General features: G+C 45.7%; 1 protein-coding gene across 4 annotated transcripts in view; it reads right to left on the bottom strand.

Moving 5' to 3' along the window:
- The window catches only part of FANK1 (fibronectin type III and ankyrin repeat domains 1), a 111,919-nt gene that overhangs the window by 11,644 nt on the left and 85,298 nt on the right, over nt 1–14,977 (bottom strand). For 3 of the 4 annotated variants that reach the window (XM_055424412.2, XM_088842426.1, XM_055424411.2), the window contains exons 4-10: nt 9,450–9,531; nt 7,901–7,975; nt 7,026–7,091; nt 3,817–3,982; nt 831–974; nt 238–315; nt 97–141 (exon numbers count right to left, since the gene is read on the bottom strand). In XM_055424412.2, the coding sequence (XP_055280387.2) occupies nt 97–141; nt 238–315; nt 831–974; nt 3,817–3,982; nt 7,026–7,091; nt 7,901–7,975; nt 9,450–9,531 (656 nt within the window). The remainder of the gene's footprint in view (nt 1–96; nt 142–237; nt 316–830; nt 975–3,816; nt 3,983–7,025; nt 7,092–7,900; nt 7,976–9,449; nt 9,532–14,977) is intronic. The other variant, XM_088842427.1, reaches the window with a different exon arrangement.

The raw sequence follows: 14,977 nt of genomic DNA, 5'->3' as shown, positions 1-14,977 counted from the left end.
AAAAACAGGTGCATGTAATCCAAGAGTTGCGGTTTTTTTACTTTTTTTTTTTATTGCTACAAAATTAGCCTCAACGGGCAGCAACAACATCCCAACCTGTCTGTCAAAAACTCTGGCCATTTCGAGGACACCTTTGCCGAACTGAAAGACAAAACAAGAAAAAAAAAAAATTCTTTCGTGCCTCTGTTCCTTCCTCCCCTCCAGGGAAACTCTTGAGATGGAGATGGAGTCACATACCTCATTTTTCACACTTGCATCTGCCCCTCTGTCAAGAAGTAACTGGACTAATTCTTCATGGTTATTCAGCACGGCCACCTAGAAAACAGGACAACAGTGGGGTGTGAGCATGAAGGGGATCTTGGTGCGGGCAGGTCCAGGACATCCACCAGCAACACCCTCCAGAGGCAGAGCTGGCAGGGGCCACCGGGGCTTTGCAGGATGGGGATGTGGACCCCACTGCACTGCGCCGGCAAACGCCAGGGAAACGGAAAGGAAATCCACTTTCCTCCATGTAAGACAACACATCCAAGGCCAAACCCAGACAGAGAACAGCACTCCTTTGTTCCGATCCCAAAATGGCCCCAGAGACTGGGGTTGGCAAAGCTTCAAGAAATAGTTGTAAAAAGACTACAAAGATACTAGACTGGGCTCCCCACAAAAAAATGTCACGATGACGTCACCATGTCTTAATTCACAGGCCAGTGGGGAATACACACGCCACCCAAACCTGGTGCTTTTATGCAGCTGAGCTCAAAAGAAGGGCTCTTCTGGGGCAGCTGTGACCTTAATCCCACACATCAAGCCAGGCTGCTACGTGGAGCAGGTCATACCATGAGAGGGGTCTTCCCATCTTTGTCCTTCACATTCACGTCTGCGCCTGCGTCAATCAGCAGAGAGGCAACCTCCTGGTTCCCCGAGACTGCAGAGACTCTCATGAGTGGGGTCCACCTGGAACCAGCATCCACAACGTCCACCTGCGGAGCCACAGGGCAAGTGGCTCTCAGCCCACTTTCTTGTCCTGCACATCACTCGTGGGAAGCTTATAAAGCAATGTCTACTTGCCCAAATTCCCCCAATTTAGATAGCAGCCTTTTGAGACCTAGTGATGATCAGTTGGACTGTGCTGACTTCGTTCACATACACGCAGAGACCATCTGTGTTTGGACCACTTTAAAGAGAGTGCAGAGAGGCCCTGAGATGCCTCTCCCCAGCCATGAGCATCTTCATTTACAATGTATTCAAGTGGAAAGAAGATGGGATAGAAAAACGAACACAATCCCCTTTTCCTTGGCCCCAAGTGAGCTGTCTTATTTTCTCCCGCCTAATTTCCTCTCCTGTTTTTATAGTTTCTGCTCCTTACTTTAAGTATCTTTGTAAGCAACTTTAAGTCCCTTCTGGAACAAGACAGAAATATAAACACCCACCCTGATATTTACCAATAGGTATTAATTCTTGTAATTAAGAATTACAAGTAAATGCAAAGCAACCAGATCTCTGACATGAAGTCCAGCCTGAAAAATGAGCCAACCTAATGCCTTGTCCAAAACAAGAGCTGGCCTGCTAACAAGATGGGCCATTTCCCAATAACCTACCCTACACCAACGTCTCGCAATTTTGTGCTTTAAAAGACATTTTAAAATAAGGGAATGTAAATGTCTCCACCAATTCTGTGAAGACCTCATCAATCCATGAGGATAGTACTGAGGTAAGCATAGACATGCATAAAGATGGATGCCTGGATGTGCACGCACACACACACAGACACACACACACACACACATAGACAGACACAGACACACACACCACACACACAGACACAGACACACACACACAGACACACACACACCAACACACACACACACAGACACACACACCACACACACACAGACACACACACACACACACCTAATTCTGTTACAGAATTACTCAAAGAAACCTATAGCTTCAGTAAAACATCAGACCAGAATAACAAACAAGGAACTGCCAGAAGAGCTTTAAGACCTTGCAGGTGATTTGTATGTTTGAGATTACCCTCTGCAACACCGTTAAGATTTGCAGCTCTTCCTCCTGCAAATAACAAATAACCTTTCTGGGCAGCAAGCTCTGCTACGGTTAAATAATAATAAAATAATTGCCTGAAATTACAGGGTGCTGTATACATTTTCAGTGCACTCTTATGCACATTTTCTCTTTGAGTCCTGAAGGTGAAACAGGGATAGCTATTTTTATTCCTGGTTTACTCGTGTTTAAACCAAACCTCAGAAAAGTCAAATGGCCTTCCTGAGGTCCCATGGCTCATTAAATGTAGAAATGGTTCCCCATTGAAATAAGTCACACTCAGTACAGATCATTCGATTCAAGAAGAGGGTGGTGATGGATTTGCTCCCTGGCCCATCCCTCCATCGTGCTGAGATCATCTACCTGCCACTTGCCGGCCACACAGAAATCTTCCATGGACACATTTATGGAGCTGCAGTTCTACAGAAAAAGATGGTATTCACCCCAAATGAGTGTGTTCATAACAGAAGCACAGAGAGCCTACACTTTCAAAATTCCAGTGTTTAAATGTCAGCGGCAGAGACCTGCCCTTCTTTCAGCAAAGGTCAACTATCATTTTCAACTACAGATTCTTACTGGATCTAGAGCATGAGCAGAACTTGTCATAAACCAAACAAGAGGAATGTGACTGTCACTACCACCCAGGCAGGTGTGGGCCGGCCCTAACCACCAAGGCACACAGGCTGATCCTTTTGACCTTTTGCACATGTTTCTAAAACAAAGAAAACAAGAAATGCAATAAAAGGGATTTGTCTTAATGACTGAGGTATTTTTCCTTCAAGGGGCCCTCTCCTCAGCACTCTATAACCAGTGAGATCCCACAGCTTAAGCCTCGCTTGCCCTCAATCACACTTGAGAGACAAGCTGAGCAAATCTACAGACATCTTCTAGGAGACATAACTCTCCTACTTCCGAGTTTTGTTTTCCAGGTCATCAGTTTAACTTCTCAAAACCCTGCACCATCTGGCACTTACCATTAGGACAGCATTTGGTCCATCTCTCCTTATTTCCATGCCCTACAATTTTTATTTAACTTCTTTGAAGTCTTGAACTGAAGTTTTGAAAGTTGTCAGCAGGTACCATAATTGAGCTAATTCTATTTGCCCAACTTCAAATATCTATAGATGTCCAAACAACTCTATTTGCCAAGTAGGATTTGTACTTCCTGATGACTTGAAACCAGAAGCAACACCTGCTTCGAAGCACAGACACAAGAGCTGGGATGCTCTCTTTTTGATACAGTATTTGCTCTTTGGAAATTTTTTGTAATGATTCATCTTTAAAGCAAAGAATAAAAATAATCTAATTCTAAAAGCAATAAGCTGCACTACGACTGCAAGAGTTCTGAACGTCTCGGTGTGTCCAGCACCTGCAACACTATCTGCTGTGTGGTCAAGACACAAGCAAGCTTTGCTGGCAGATGGAAAGAAGAGATAAATGAGGGAATGAACAAGAGAATAAACAAAGTAGAAGCAACATCAGGTCCAGCTTTGGATTCATTCAGCACGGTTTCCTTTTCCCCCCATACAAGTTGAACCTCCATGACAACCTGAAGCCTCACTATCGTAAAAATCCTATAATGATCTTCTTGGTCCCAAGGCTTCAGGAACCTTCTCGCTCATAAGTCAGAGAACTTCCTCCAGCATTGCTAGGTTCAACTAATCAAAGGCATCCACATAAGGCCCTGCTTCCCCTGAACCCTGTGGAATAGCATCTAGGTTCCTAACTCCACGTGTGCAGTTGAGGAGGGTCCCATACCTCACAGCCGTCCCCTATCATCCACTCGATCACATTGCAGTGGCCTCCGTCTGCAGCCCAGTGCAGAGCTGTACAGCCTCCCAGGTCTCTGGTGTCCCAGGAAGCACCATGTCTTCGGAGATATTTCACAACATCCAGGTGTCCCGCATAGCATGCAAGCATCAGACTGCAACACACGGCAGAAGAAACACTTGGCTATTAAGTGCAGTTACCACACTCAGGTTCATATTTATCCTCCCGGGTTAAACCTAAGACAGAAATCCTAATTTGGGTGGAAAAGTCAAGAAAATTATTCACATAACATGTATGTGTCTATCAACTAATAAATCGGCTGTGGTATATCCATTCAACAGAATTCAGCCATAAAAAGGAAATGAAGTACTGAAATAGGCTACAATGTAGGTGCACCTTAAAACAGTATGTGAAATAAAAGCAGCCAGACACAAAAGGCCATGTGGTGTATTAGTTCATTTATAGTAAATGTCCAGAATAGACAAATCCATAGAGACAGATTAGTGGTTTTCAGGGCTAGAGGGAGAAGAAATGGAGCATGACTGCTAATGAATTCAGAGCTTCCTTCTGGATTGATGAAAATCCTCTAGAATTATAGAATAATGGTGGTTGCACAACTTTGTTAATATATTTTTAAAGGCTGAATTGTACCTTTTAGCAAAATTAATTTTATGGCATGTGAATTAAACCTCCAAAAAATGACTAATCACTGTAAATGAGTAAAATGTCAGATTTGAAAAATACCTACCAGTCCATGATGATATTCAAAAGATGAAAAAAAAAATCTCACTGGACACTATTAGAGATAACCATTAAATGAAATCTTTACTCTAAATATTGGTACTTAAAAGAAAATAAACATTTTATTGTGCTCAAAATAAACATTTGTATTGTGATAAAATGAGTGCATACTAGGTTGGTGGGAGAAAGCTCTTGTTAAAAGAAGACTACCAGCAAATAAATATAGGAGGAATCATGGAATTAGAAAATCACTTTTTAGCAAGTCCCAATTAAACATTGATTTAGGCAAGGATCATGGTGGATGCTAAAATTTTTGTATGAAAGGTTAATGGAGAATAAGATATTCACATGGTACTGAATTCCTAGCACATAGATTATTTTCTAATTGCGATGGGAAACTATTATCTTTACAAAAGAAGGATTTAGCTGTTATACCCCAACCAAAGGATCAGAACTAGAATATCCAACTGTGGGACAACCTGCATCACAACCCTGAGAACTGAAGTCACAACGCTGGCCCTGAGGTGCTCTTGCTAAAGATGCTAACCTGAATCAAATCAATCTGTTAAACCTAATTTTAACTTTATTAGGAATAACAAACAAGTTAAATGCCTCCTTCACACCTAGGAGACATTGAGCAGATCACAAACATAGGGCATCCTCTAAGACAGTTGATCCCATCTCCTGAAAAAAGTCATTGCTACAAAAAAAAAAAAAAAAAATGAAGTACAAAAAGAGAGGATTAGTTCACACACACAGGATTCACCTTTAGTCTACTTATGAAAAGTATTATATTAATAAATTTCCTAATCAAGACACCTTTACCCTCCTACATGATCCCCTTAGTTGGCATGGAAAAGACACGTAAATGTCTTCACATAAAGACATGCAAATTGCTTTCTTTCTACCAGATTTTAGCAATAAGGCTATCCTCTGTAGCTTTCCAACTTCTCTCTGCTCTGGACAAGTTCGAGGTTACTATCAGTACCTAGAAAACCTGAACAAGCTCATTAGTAGAACAGACAAACCACAGAACCTATTTTGGAGGTAATCTTTTTAATAATTTTTTTTTAATTTTCCAGTTTATTGTATGGATATGGGTTATTTCAGATGTTCTGCTTATTGGGTTGATTTTAATGGTTTAAATTTTCTCCAAAAAAAATAAGTACCCATTTCAATGATTTGATCCAATCTATTTTAGACACAAACGTAGCACTTTCTTTTCAGGTTTAAATTTTCTCTGTTCTGAGTCATTTCAGATTTCTAATTTTTTTCTTCTGAGATTTATAAGAAATTGGTCCATTTTATTTCGCAACAATTTTTATTTTTTAATTAATTTCTATTTTTTAAAAATTCTTTTTTTTTTTTTTTGGTACCTCTCAGCTTTTTCTTTTCTTTTTCCTTTTCATGGCACTATTATTTTTCTTCACACTGCAGGATGTCTGACTCTAAGTGAGTGACCACACACCATTGTGGTTTAGTTCCAAAATTACCTAAGCGTTACTTCAAACACGACTGTTTAAATGTGTAAGTGATTGTTTCAATGTTACTAAAATCTGTTGCTGCACCATGTCCAGAGGACACAGTAGGCAGGCTATCCGATTTTGGAAATTGATGTTCTCTCCGTGGCCAGCCAGGCATGATCAGGGTCTTCTAGCCACTCTTGACAAACCAGTTTGCAGTGCAGATACCTCCACTCTGCATCTGTCACATGACTACAAGTTCCTTGAGCAAAGGCTTTGCATTCTGTTCACTGTTCTACCCAAGTGCCAAGCATGGTGAAGCCTGGCATGTGGTAGTCATTCAATAACCATTGGTTGATTTGAATTAATTAACTAAACAACCACTAGCTTGATGATTAATTTTAAGTCTTTCTAAAAACCTCCCACATCATTATAAGAACAAGCTCGTGAGTATCATGTTCTTTTCATAAACTTCTCCTGTGATGTGCTCAGACCTTCCGCCTCAGGGAGGTTGTTCTCCAGCTATATCGTCATGACTGTTCCTCTCTCCAGAGGCACCTAAGACTTTCAGTTAACAGTCAGGCGAAACGCAGTGGAGCCCTTCAGTTCAGTTCAGTCGCTCAGTCGTGTCCGACTCTCCGCGACCCCATGAATCCTTAGGGAGGTCAAAGTGTCACAGGCACTTACAGCCAAATGCCCAGCACACAGCTGGAGATAACCATGTCAACGTCCCTCATTTACAGAGCGCGGAGAGTGTGCTGGGCTCTGAGCTGAGGAGGGAAGACGCATTATGATAGATATCCCCAGAATTACCCTGTTGAATGTAACAATAAGTACCAAATGAACAAGCCAGCTTTTGAGTCACCATCATTCCTTTGGGAACCTATCACGTCTCAGTACTGTCAAAAGAAACAAGGGTTAAATCAAAAGCCCTCTGGGAGTAAACCAAATAACACAAGCATGGCGAACGCCTAGGGCAAGTTCCACACCTACCTGTTCTTGCCACTTCCATTCTGCAAATTCACATCTGTGCCATGAGAAATGAGGATTTTCACAAGCCTAAACAAAACAGATTTCAGTATCGCTGGATAAGCAGCTTTGATGAGTAAGAACCCATGATAACCCAGGAAAAACGAACAACTTTATTGGTCTTATTTAAAACTTATTTAAGACCTATCATGCCAACACACTCTCCTCCATCTTCAGAGGCAGCTGGCCTTAAAGACCAGGTATTGTTAAACTGGGAAACCACCTCTCCACACCAAAAAAAAAAAAAAAAAAAAAAGCTTTTGCCCTTTATGTGAATTATTCATTGAAAACAAAAAAACTTCACCATGTGAAACAAACCAGGCTATCAAACTAACTCACTGTCACTTTAACAGCCATTTGAAATGTTTTCAAATGGTAGCATTTAATGGAAATCCATGTTCTATTTCTTTCAAAATGGCATTTTAGTAGTTAAAATATAAATATGATGGGAAAATATTAGTATTTATGCTTATCTCTGTGTAGAGAAAATGGAGTGTGTCGGCGGAAATTTTATCTGAGCAACCTATCAGAGAAGTTTGTTTTCCAGAATGAATAGCCCTCCCCTTTTCTTGATGAGGAAATTAACATTCCGATAACCAGTTTCCCCAGGACATATAAAATACCTTGCAAAATACTGTTGAAATGGCTACCTCTCTTCTTTACCATGAGATTATACATTAGGTCCTCCCCTGAATGTTGTTTGAAGTTATGATAAGAGCCACTGAGTTGATGTTCAGCCCCCATGTGGCACAGTTTTGGAAAGAGAACCCCCACAGCCTTTCCCCTCCCAAACAAGGTGCTCAACCCTTCGCGAAGGGATGAGGAGGGAAGGGCCATACCTGGTGTATCCTCTCTGGGCAGCGACCATCAGGGCGGTAAAGCCAAATTTATTGGGAACATCAACCTTCACGTTGCTTGGAGAAAACACAGAGGAGAAAGAGATTAATGCTCCTGCATCACTTCCTGTGGATTCACAGCTGACATCTCTTGCAGAGCACAGGTGGTTAGAATGGTTCATTTTCCCAAAAGTCCCAATTCCTCCTGGACGATTAAGTTGTTGTTGTCTTAGACTGCCCTGCCCAATATGTTAAAGGATCCAAATTCACAAGGAAAGAGGAGGAAATTGCCGTAATTTCACTTGAAATAGGCATTTTCTCCAATGCGGAACCATTATGTAATTCAATAAAATCCTCCACCAAGAGCAGGCCCACCTGAACTATGGAGAGGACACAGTGTCTGCGCTACAGGCTCTCAGCTCCACCCGCCACACGAGCCTGGAATGAGGGAGAGCCACAGTTCTCCCTTGATCCCGTCTCACCTACTGGGCATGAAGCTCTGCTGCTCAGAGGAAAAAGCCAAGCTCTTAAATAGCAGCTTGCAAGCTGTGACTTTTTGCAGGAAACTTCTCTTCTCCAGCTTGCTGCTGCTGCTAAGTCACTTCAGTCGTGTCCGACTCTGTGCAACCCCATAGACAGAAGCCCACCAGGCTCCCCCGTCCCTGGGATTCTCCAGGCAAGAACACTGGAGTGGATTGCCATTTCCTTCTCCAATGCATGAAAGTGAAAAGTGAAAGTGAAGGCACCCAGTCGTGTCCGACTCTTCGCGACCCCATGGACTGCAGCCCACCAGGTTCCTCCGTCCATGGGATTCTCCAGGCAAGAGTACTGGAGTGGGGTGCCATTGCCTTCTCCCTTCTCCAGCTTACAGAGCCTCAATTCAGAGATGACCTGTCTTCTAAGTGAAAGTTGCTCAGTCGTGTCCAACTCTTTGTGACCCCATGGACTGTATAGTTCATGGAATTCTCCAGGCCAGAATACTGGAGTGGGTAGCGGTTCCCTTCTCCAAGGGATCTTCCCAATAGGGATCAAACCCAGGTCTCCCACATTGCAGGCAGATTCTTTACCAGGTGAGCCACAAGAGAAGCCCCGTCTTCTAAGACGCTCAAAACTATCAATTCAAGAAGGGTCTGGGTAACATTGCCCCCTTTTCATTTGGGAAGCAGCTGCAGATAGCCCATCTGTGGCATTCATGGTCACCATTTCCCCTCTAGGGTTTTATCAGTCATTTGAATTAGAAACAGCTGATTGAGTGATTCCTTAATTTCATCAGGAATTAGACATGGGCAGTTAGGGGTGAAATTTGCCCCAATACTATGGCATATAAGCAAGAATCAGAAGTTATTTCCGGGAAGAAAACGCGACACACAGACTTGGCATTTCTGTCTTCAATGTTCATTAAATAATGGCATTTATGTGGGGCTTTCTATGGTCATCCTCACGAACCAGGATGAACTCACACCCGTCATCTGAGATCAATTTTGTAGCCAGCTTCTAAGCATTGCTGTGAATTAAAAAAGATCTAAGTTTTTAAAAGGCAGAGTTCTCTCACCCTCCTTGCAGGATGTGCACCAACAGATCTTCATCGTTCACGTTGACAGCTCTGTGCAAGTGTTCGCTACTTATGGGTTCTCCTGAAGAAAGTAGATGGAAAGCGGTCATCCAAAATATAGTGAAAGGAGATCCATTCCGGCTCTGTTCCTCCTGCGGCCTCGAGCGGAAGTTCATGTTCACCTCTAAGAAGGCACTTGGCAACTTCGCTCAGGGTCTCTACATGACCTACTCCACTCCTCCTCTTACTGAAAAAAGACCTCGTTTTCACATATTAAGAGAAGAGCATTTAGACTGTCCTAAAGGCTCGGGACGTTTTCAAGTTATAAAAGTACTGCTGTGTGGATGTTGTTTTGATATTCGAAAAATAAACCTTTCAGATTTCTTAAGACTTCATAAACGTCTCTTACGAGCAAGGGGAAAAGCTCCACCATCATCACGATGGGCTGGTTTTGTTTGCCAGGGAGTCACTAAGCCATGTGAAAAACAAACAAGAAAAGATAGACGGTTTTAACATTGGGAACCCACCCCGTCAGTCCTTCCCTGGGAACATAACATCCACTCCGGCCTTGTGGGGGCAGAAGGGTTCGTACCCAGAGAGGTGGGGCATGGTGAGAAAGCCTCACGGTGGGGGCAAGCCTGCCAAGTTGGGGAGAGCCAGGGAAGGATCCTGAGAAAAGGCAGAGGAGCAGCAGGAGAAGACAGGCCCTTTGTGCAGTGACTCCTCATGGAAGAGAATGGGGCCGAAGTTCAAAAAGGAGCCGTGCGAGGGCGCAGAACCATGAGAAAGAAGCCGTCCAGCAGGACGTTTATTTCACGGCTTCACGGGTTTCAGCTTCCCTGACTCTCTACCTTGGTCGATGATTAAGTGTAAATGAAATAATACAAAGCACTAGACCAGCACCTGCACATTATTTAAGTGTCTTTGGCGGTAAGAAAAAAAATCCACAAGCAGTACAGGAGACATGGGTTCAGTCCCTGGTTGGGAAGGTCCCCGGGAGAAGGGAATGGCAACCCACTCCAGTGTTCTTGCCGGGAGAATCCCATGGGCAGAGAAGGCTGGCGGGCTACAGTCCATGGGGTCACAAAGAGTCGGACATGACCAAGCACACATACGCACATGCAGGTAAGGTAACAGCGTGGCAGGTGCCCTGGTCCCAGGCAGCCTACCTTTCCTCTCTACCTGGTGTCCAACCTCCCACACACAAGTAGCATCCTACCTGCCCCCACAGGCATGGAGCTGAGAATCCCTGGCTTCAGCCATCTCAAAGGGCTCATTCATCTAACATGTCTAAGGAACTTAGTCGTGTATGGATGGGAGAGATGGACCATAAAGAAAGCTGAGTGCCGAAGAATTGATGCTTTTGAACCGTGGTGTTGGAGAAGACTCTTGAAAGTCCCTTGGACTGCAAGGAGACCAAACCAGTCCATCCTAAAAGAAATCAGTCCTGAATATTCATTGGAAGGACTGATGTTGAAGCTGAAACTCCAATACTTTGGCCACCTGATGTGAAGAACTGACTCCTTAGAAAAGCCCCTGCTGCTGGGAAAGATTGAAGGCAGGAAGAGAAGCGGGTGACAGAGGATGAGATGGATGGATGGCATCACCGACTTGATGGACATGAGTTTGAGCAAGCTCAGGGAGTTGGTGATGGACAGGGAGGCCTGGCGTGCTGCAGTCCATGGGGTGGCAAAGAGCTGGAAATGACTGAGCGACTGAGCTGAACTGAGTAACGTCCATCCCCCGTCTTCATTCCAGGGGGCACCAGGGAGAAGGAGACACACACAGGCTCCTCTTCTGTCCTTCACGCTGTGGGGCTGACTTTTAGCTGTTACCTTCTCAACTCTGAAAGTAAACATCCCCCGCAACCGTCTTCTTGCATCACACCTCAGGCCGCCTCCTGGGGCTCACCCCACACCTTAGCCTCCCTCTTACATCCAGCCTGCCGAGGCCCCTGGTCACCTGTGCTGGTGGAGAAACGGTCCGTGGCACCAGCTCCCAGCACTGGAGCCCCTTTCCTGCCAGTTTCCCTGGACAATTCTCCCTGAACAGAGTACAAGCCAGGAAACAGCGGGGCAGAGGAATGAATGGATCCCTATCAGAGTGACCTTCAGCTGATACCCTTTCTTCTGTTCCCATAAAATAAATTTAAGGCAAGTGAAAACTGTTCTTGAAACAACCATGTTGTCTGCTTGAGCTGGCTCATCTCCTCAAGATGCCTCAGCTACGTTATACTTCCTTTTCAACATCCCACACATAGTTTTAGACCCAGAGCCTTAAATGAAAGCAGCACGATGAGCCATCAGAGGGTGAGGCCCATGGCCGACCCTGGCCTTTGGAGAGGGGTCATCTCTAGCCCCGTGGTTTCGGGAGGGGCGATGGGAGGGCACAGAGGTTTGCTCCCCAGGGGACATTTGGTGAAGTCTGGTGATATTTCTGGTTGTCACAACCTAAGGGTTGGTACTACTGGCATCTAGGGGATGGAGGTCATGGATGCCTCTAAACACTCTGCAGACCAGGGTAGCCCCAACAGCCTGAATTATCCAGCCCCAGACGCCAACAGTGCAGAGGCTGAGTTGGACACTAGAGTTGGATGGACTTAAAATGATCTATCCTTTAATGAGCAAATGAAACCCAAAGTTCCCTTTCCCTCTCCCTTCCTGGAAAAGAGGAGAAGGACGGTGTGGTGGGTAAGTCCAAGTTATTGCACCAAAACGACCCCACCCCTGTGAATTGCAAACTTCAATTGCCACTAAAAACACAAAAATACATGACTTGAATGGAATCATTTAGGGGAACGTAGGAATCGTGTTAGTCACTCAGTTGTGCCCCAACTCTTTGCGACCCCATGGACCGCAGCCCACCAGGCTCCTCTGTCCATGGAATTCTCCAGGCAAGAGCGCTGGAGCGGGTTGCCGTTGCCTTCTCCAGAATTGTCTAGAAGAACATAGGAAGCTCATCCTATTTCTACTGAATTTTAAAGTATGGTATCCTAACTCGATCCTCTTAACTGAATCTAGGACTTTACACGATGCTTTTAGAGTCTCCTTCAGACCACAGGCCAGGACAAGAAAGGCTGAGGGAGTTGTCCAAGGAGGGAGTGTGGGGCTTGACTAGATGCTGCTATAGCTGACCAGTCCACTCTAGGCTTCCACTCTTACTAAACGTTGGGTACAAGCAGACATCTTAAATACACACCTATGAACCCCAACTGCTGCCAAGTGTGAAGTGAAAGGGGAGGCCTAAAGCTTAGAAGCCTTCAGAAATAGGTTGACTTCTTGGGATTTGAAGGAAAGTCCGAAAAGCACACACGGCACCCAGCACAGTACCGCCGACCACCTCTGGTCCACGTCATTCCCCTTCTCTGCCCCAGCACACCTCTCCTTGCGTGGCACTCCCGCTCCCCGCCAAGGAGCTCTGCGGCAGGCAAATATCAGAAAGTGAAGGAAGTTCATTTCACGCTTAGAAGCTCGAGGACCACGCAAAGCAGAGACCAGGGTATCATGATATTAGGATGTAATTTAAATAAGTGTCCCCGGAGGCTCAGACGGTAAAGAATCTTCCTGTAATACAGGAGACCCAGGTTTGATCCCTGGGTCGGGAAGATCCCCTGGAGAAGTAAATGGCAATCCACTCCAGTATTCTTGCCCGGAGAATCCCATGGGTAGAGGAGCCTGGTGGGCTACAGTCCATGGTGTCTCAAAGAGTTGGACACAACTCAGCAGCTAACACAACACATTGCCTGTCCTAGCTTCTGGAAGGGGTCATCAGCGCTCTCTGAACTCATTCTGAGAACAAAAGGACACCTCCTGGAAGAGAAGAAAAACAACATAATTGCTCACCACGCCCTGCTCTCTGAGATCCAGCAAAAGGAAGCAGTAACTGTCATCAGGGATGGAAGTTCTGTCTCAGCATTAACTCACTGACCCTCTCAGAGCCCTGCCGGGAAGGCAAAGAGGTCCCGAGTGTGACCACCAGCCCCGCCAGGGACCACCAAGCTTTGAAAGGTCTCACTGGTTATAGGAATTGACAGAGAAACAGAAAAGAAATGCAAAGACTCTTGTTTGCAGGGCAGAGCAGCTCCTCCCAGTCCCACTCTAGGCAGGAGTCATGAAGAACAGAGAGGAAATTCCAGGGTGAGCATGATGTTTCAGTCCACTGCCCCCAAGCCCTTCAAGACCCCGTGGACCTGACCCAAGGGACTGCCGTCAGTACGTGCAACAGAATATGACAAAGGCAGGCTTTGCATCTGTGGTTCTGTTTCTCTGATGTTGACCCCAGGTGTCACAATTCCAAATACTGAACTGATGCTGCTGGTGGTGAAGACACCCGTGAGCACCCCCGTGTGTTAGATGGGTGGCACTGGTCAGGTGGGACCTCGGGCGGGGACACCTGGCCAGGAGGAGGAGGGGGCAGAGCAGCGTTTGGGAAGCCTCAGCTCACGTTCTCTAGGACGGTCATTTAGCTGCAGATGCCCCAGCAGATATTGAAGTGGGGTAATAACACCTTTCTTGGTGGAATTTAAGTCTCTATTAAAAACAGTGAATAAATGATGAGCTCATTGGGGAAAATATTTGCCAATTAACAAGCAGCAGCTGTTTTTCTTTCTTTTTAAGGGCCCAACTGATTAAAATTGCATGCCTCATTTAAGCAAGAGTCTCGTGTACTTTACCTGGGGAAGGAAAAAAAAAAAGGCTGAGCATCCTTTATTCAAACAAAGTACATGCTTTTGTGATTCATTAAAACACTTTCAGACCGAATGCAAATTATCAACCCACAGATGCATTTTCGCTCGGTTTATATAACATGCACATTTTTAATTCTTTGTTTAGCATGATCTGCCTCCTTAAGAGAGTCTGCTTTGCATATTACAGTAACAGCCTAAGCGAGCAGCAGCCAGCCAGAAGGAAGAGGCACCCGATCCTTCCCACCCAGGAGAGGACCCTGAGGTCCGGCGCGCGTCCTGGATGCAGGCGCGCGCACTGTGACCTGACGCCCGGCTCCCAGGGTGTCTTCACCGGGAGCCTCGTCCCCAGCCCACCCTCAGCCCTGCAGGAGGCCTTGTCTCTCCACCCGCAGAAGCCACGGACTGCAGTGACAAAGGCTTTGGACCACCGGCCCAGTTATCCACGGCTGCCTCTCCGAAGTCCACTAGGCAAGGAGAAGGCACGCCTGGCTCGCAGGCACCACCATCGTCAGCTGATAGACCAAGAGCTATGGCGGGTGGGGGGGTCCTCTGTCTTCCTAGAAGAACTCCAGGTGGTGCCCTGACTCCCCATAACCTCTGGCCACAAGGCCCAGGAGCCCCTGCCCTGGCTTCGGTGGGATACTAAGGATGCCAGTGGCCACCAGAGGCCTCTCTGCGCCCGGTTCCACTCACCTGGCAGGTTCAGGGGCGTCTCCCCAGCCAGTGGGAACCAGACCCACCTCCTGAGACACAGGAAAGCAAGCCGAGCCAATCAGAGCATCTCCTCCTCCTCTGGGTTCTGCCTCGGGGCATTTTGTTCACTATCCGCCCACGCCTGTCT

Source organism: Moschus berezovskii, chromosome 12 (assembly GCF_049115385.1).
Source record: "Moschus berezovskii isolate FMDL1 chromosome 12, NW_MosBer_1.0, whole genome shotgun sequence".
Taxonomy (NCBI): domain Eukaryota; kingdom Metazoa; phylum Chordata; class Mammalia; order Artiodactyla; family Moschidae; genus Moschus; species Moschus berezovskii.
Note: the sequence above shows the minus strand (reverse complement) of the source record. Positions and strands in the feature narration are given on the sequence as shown.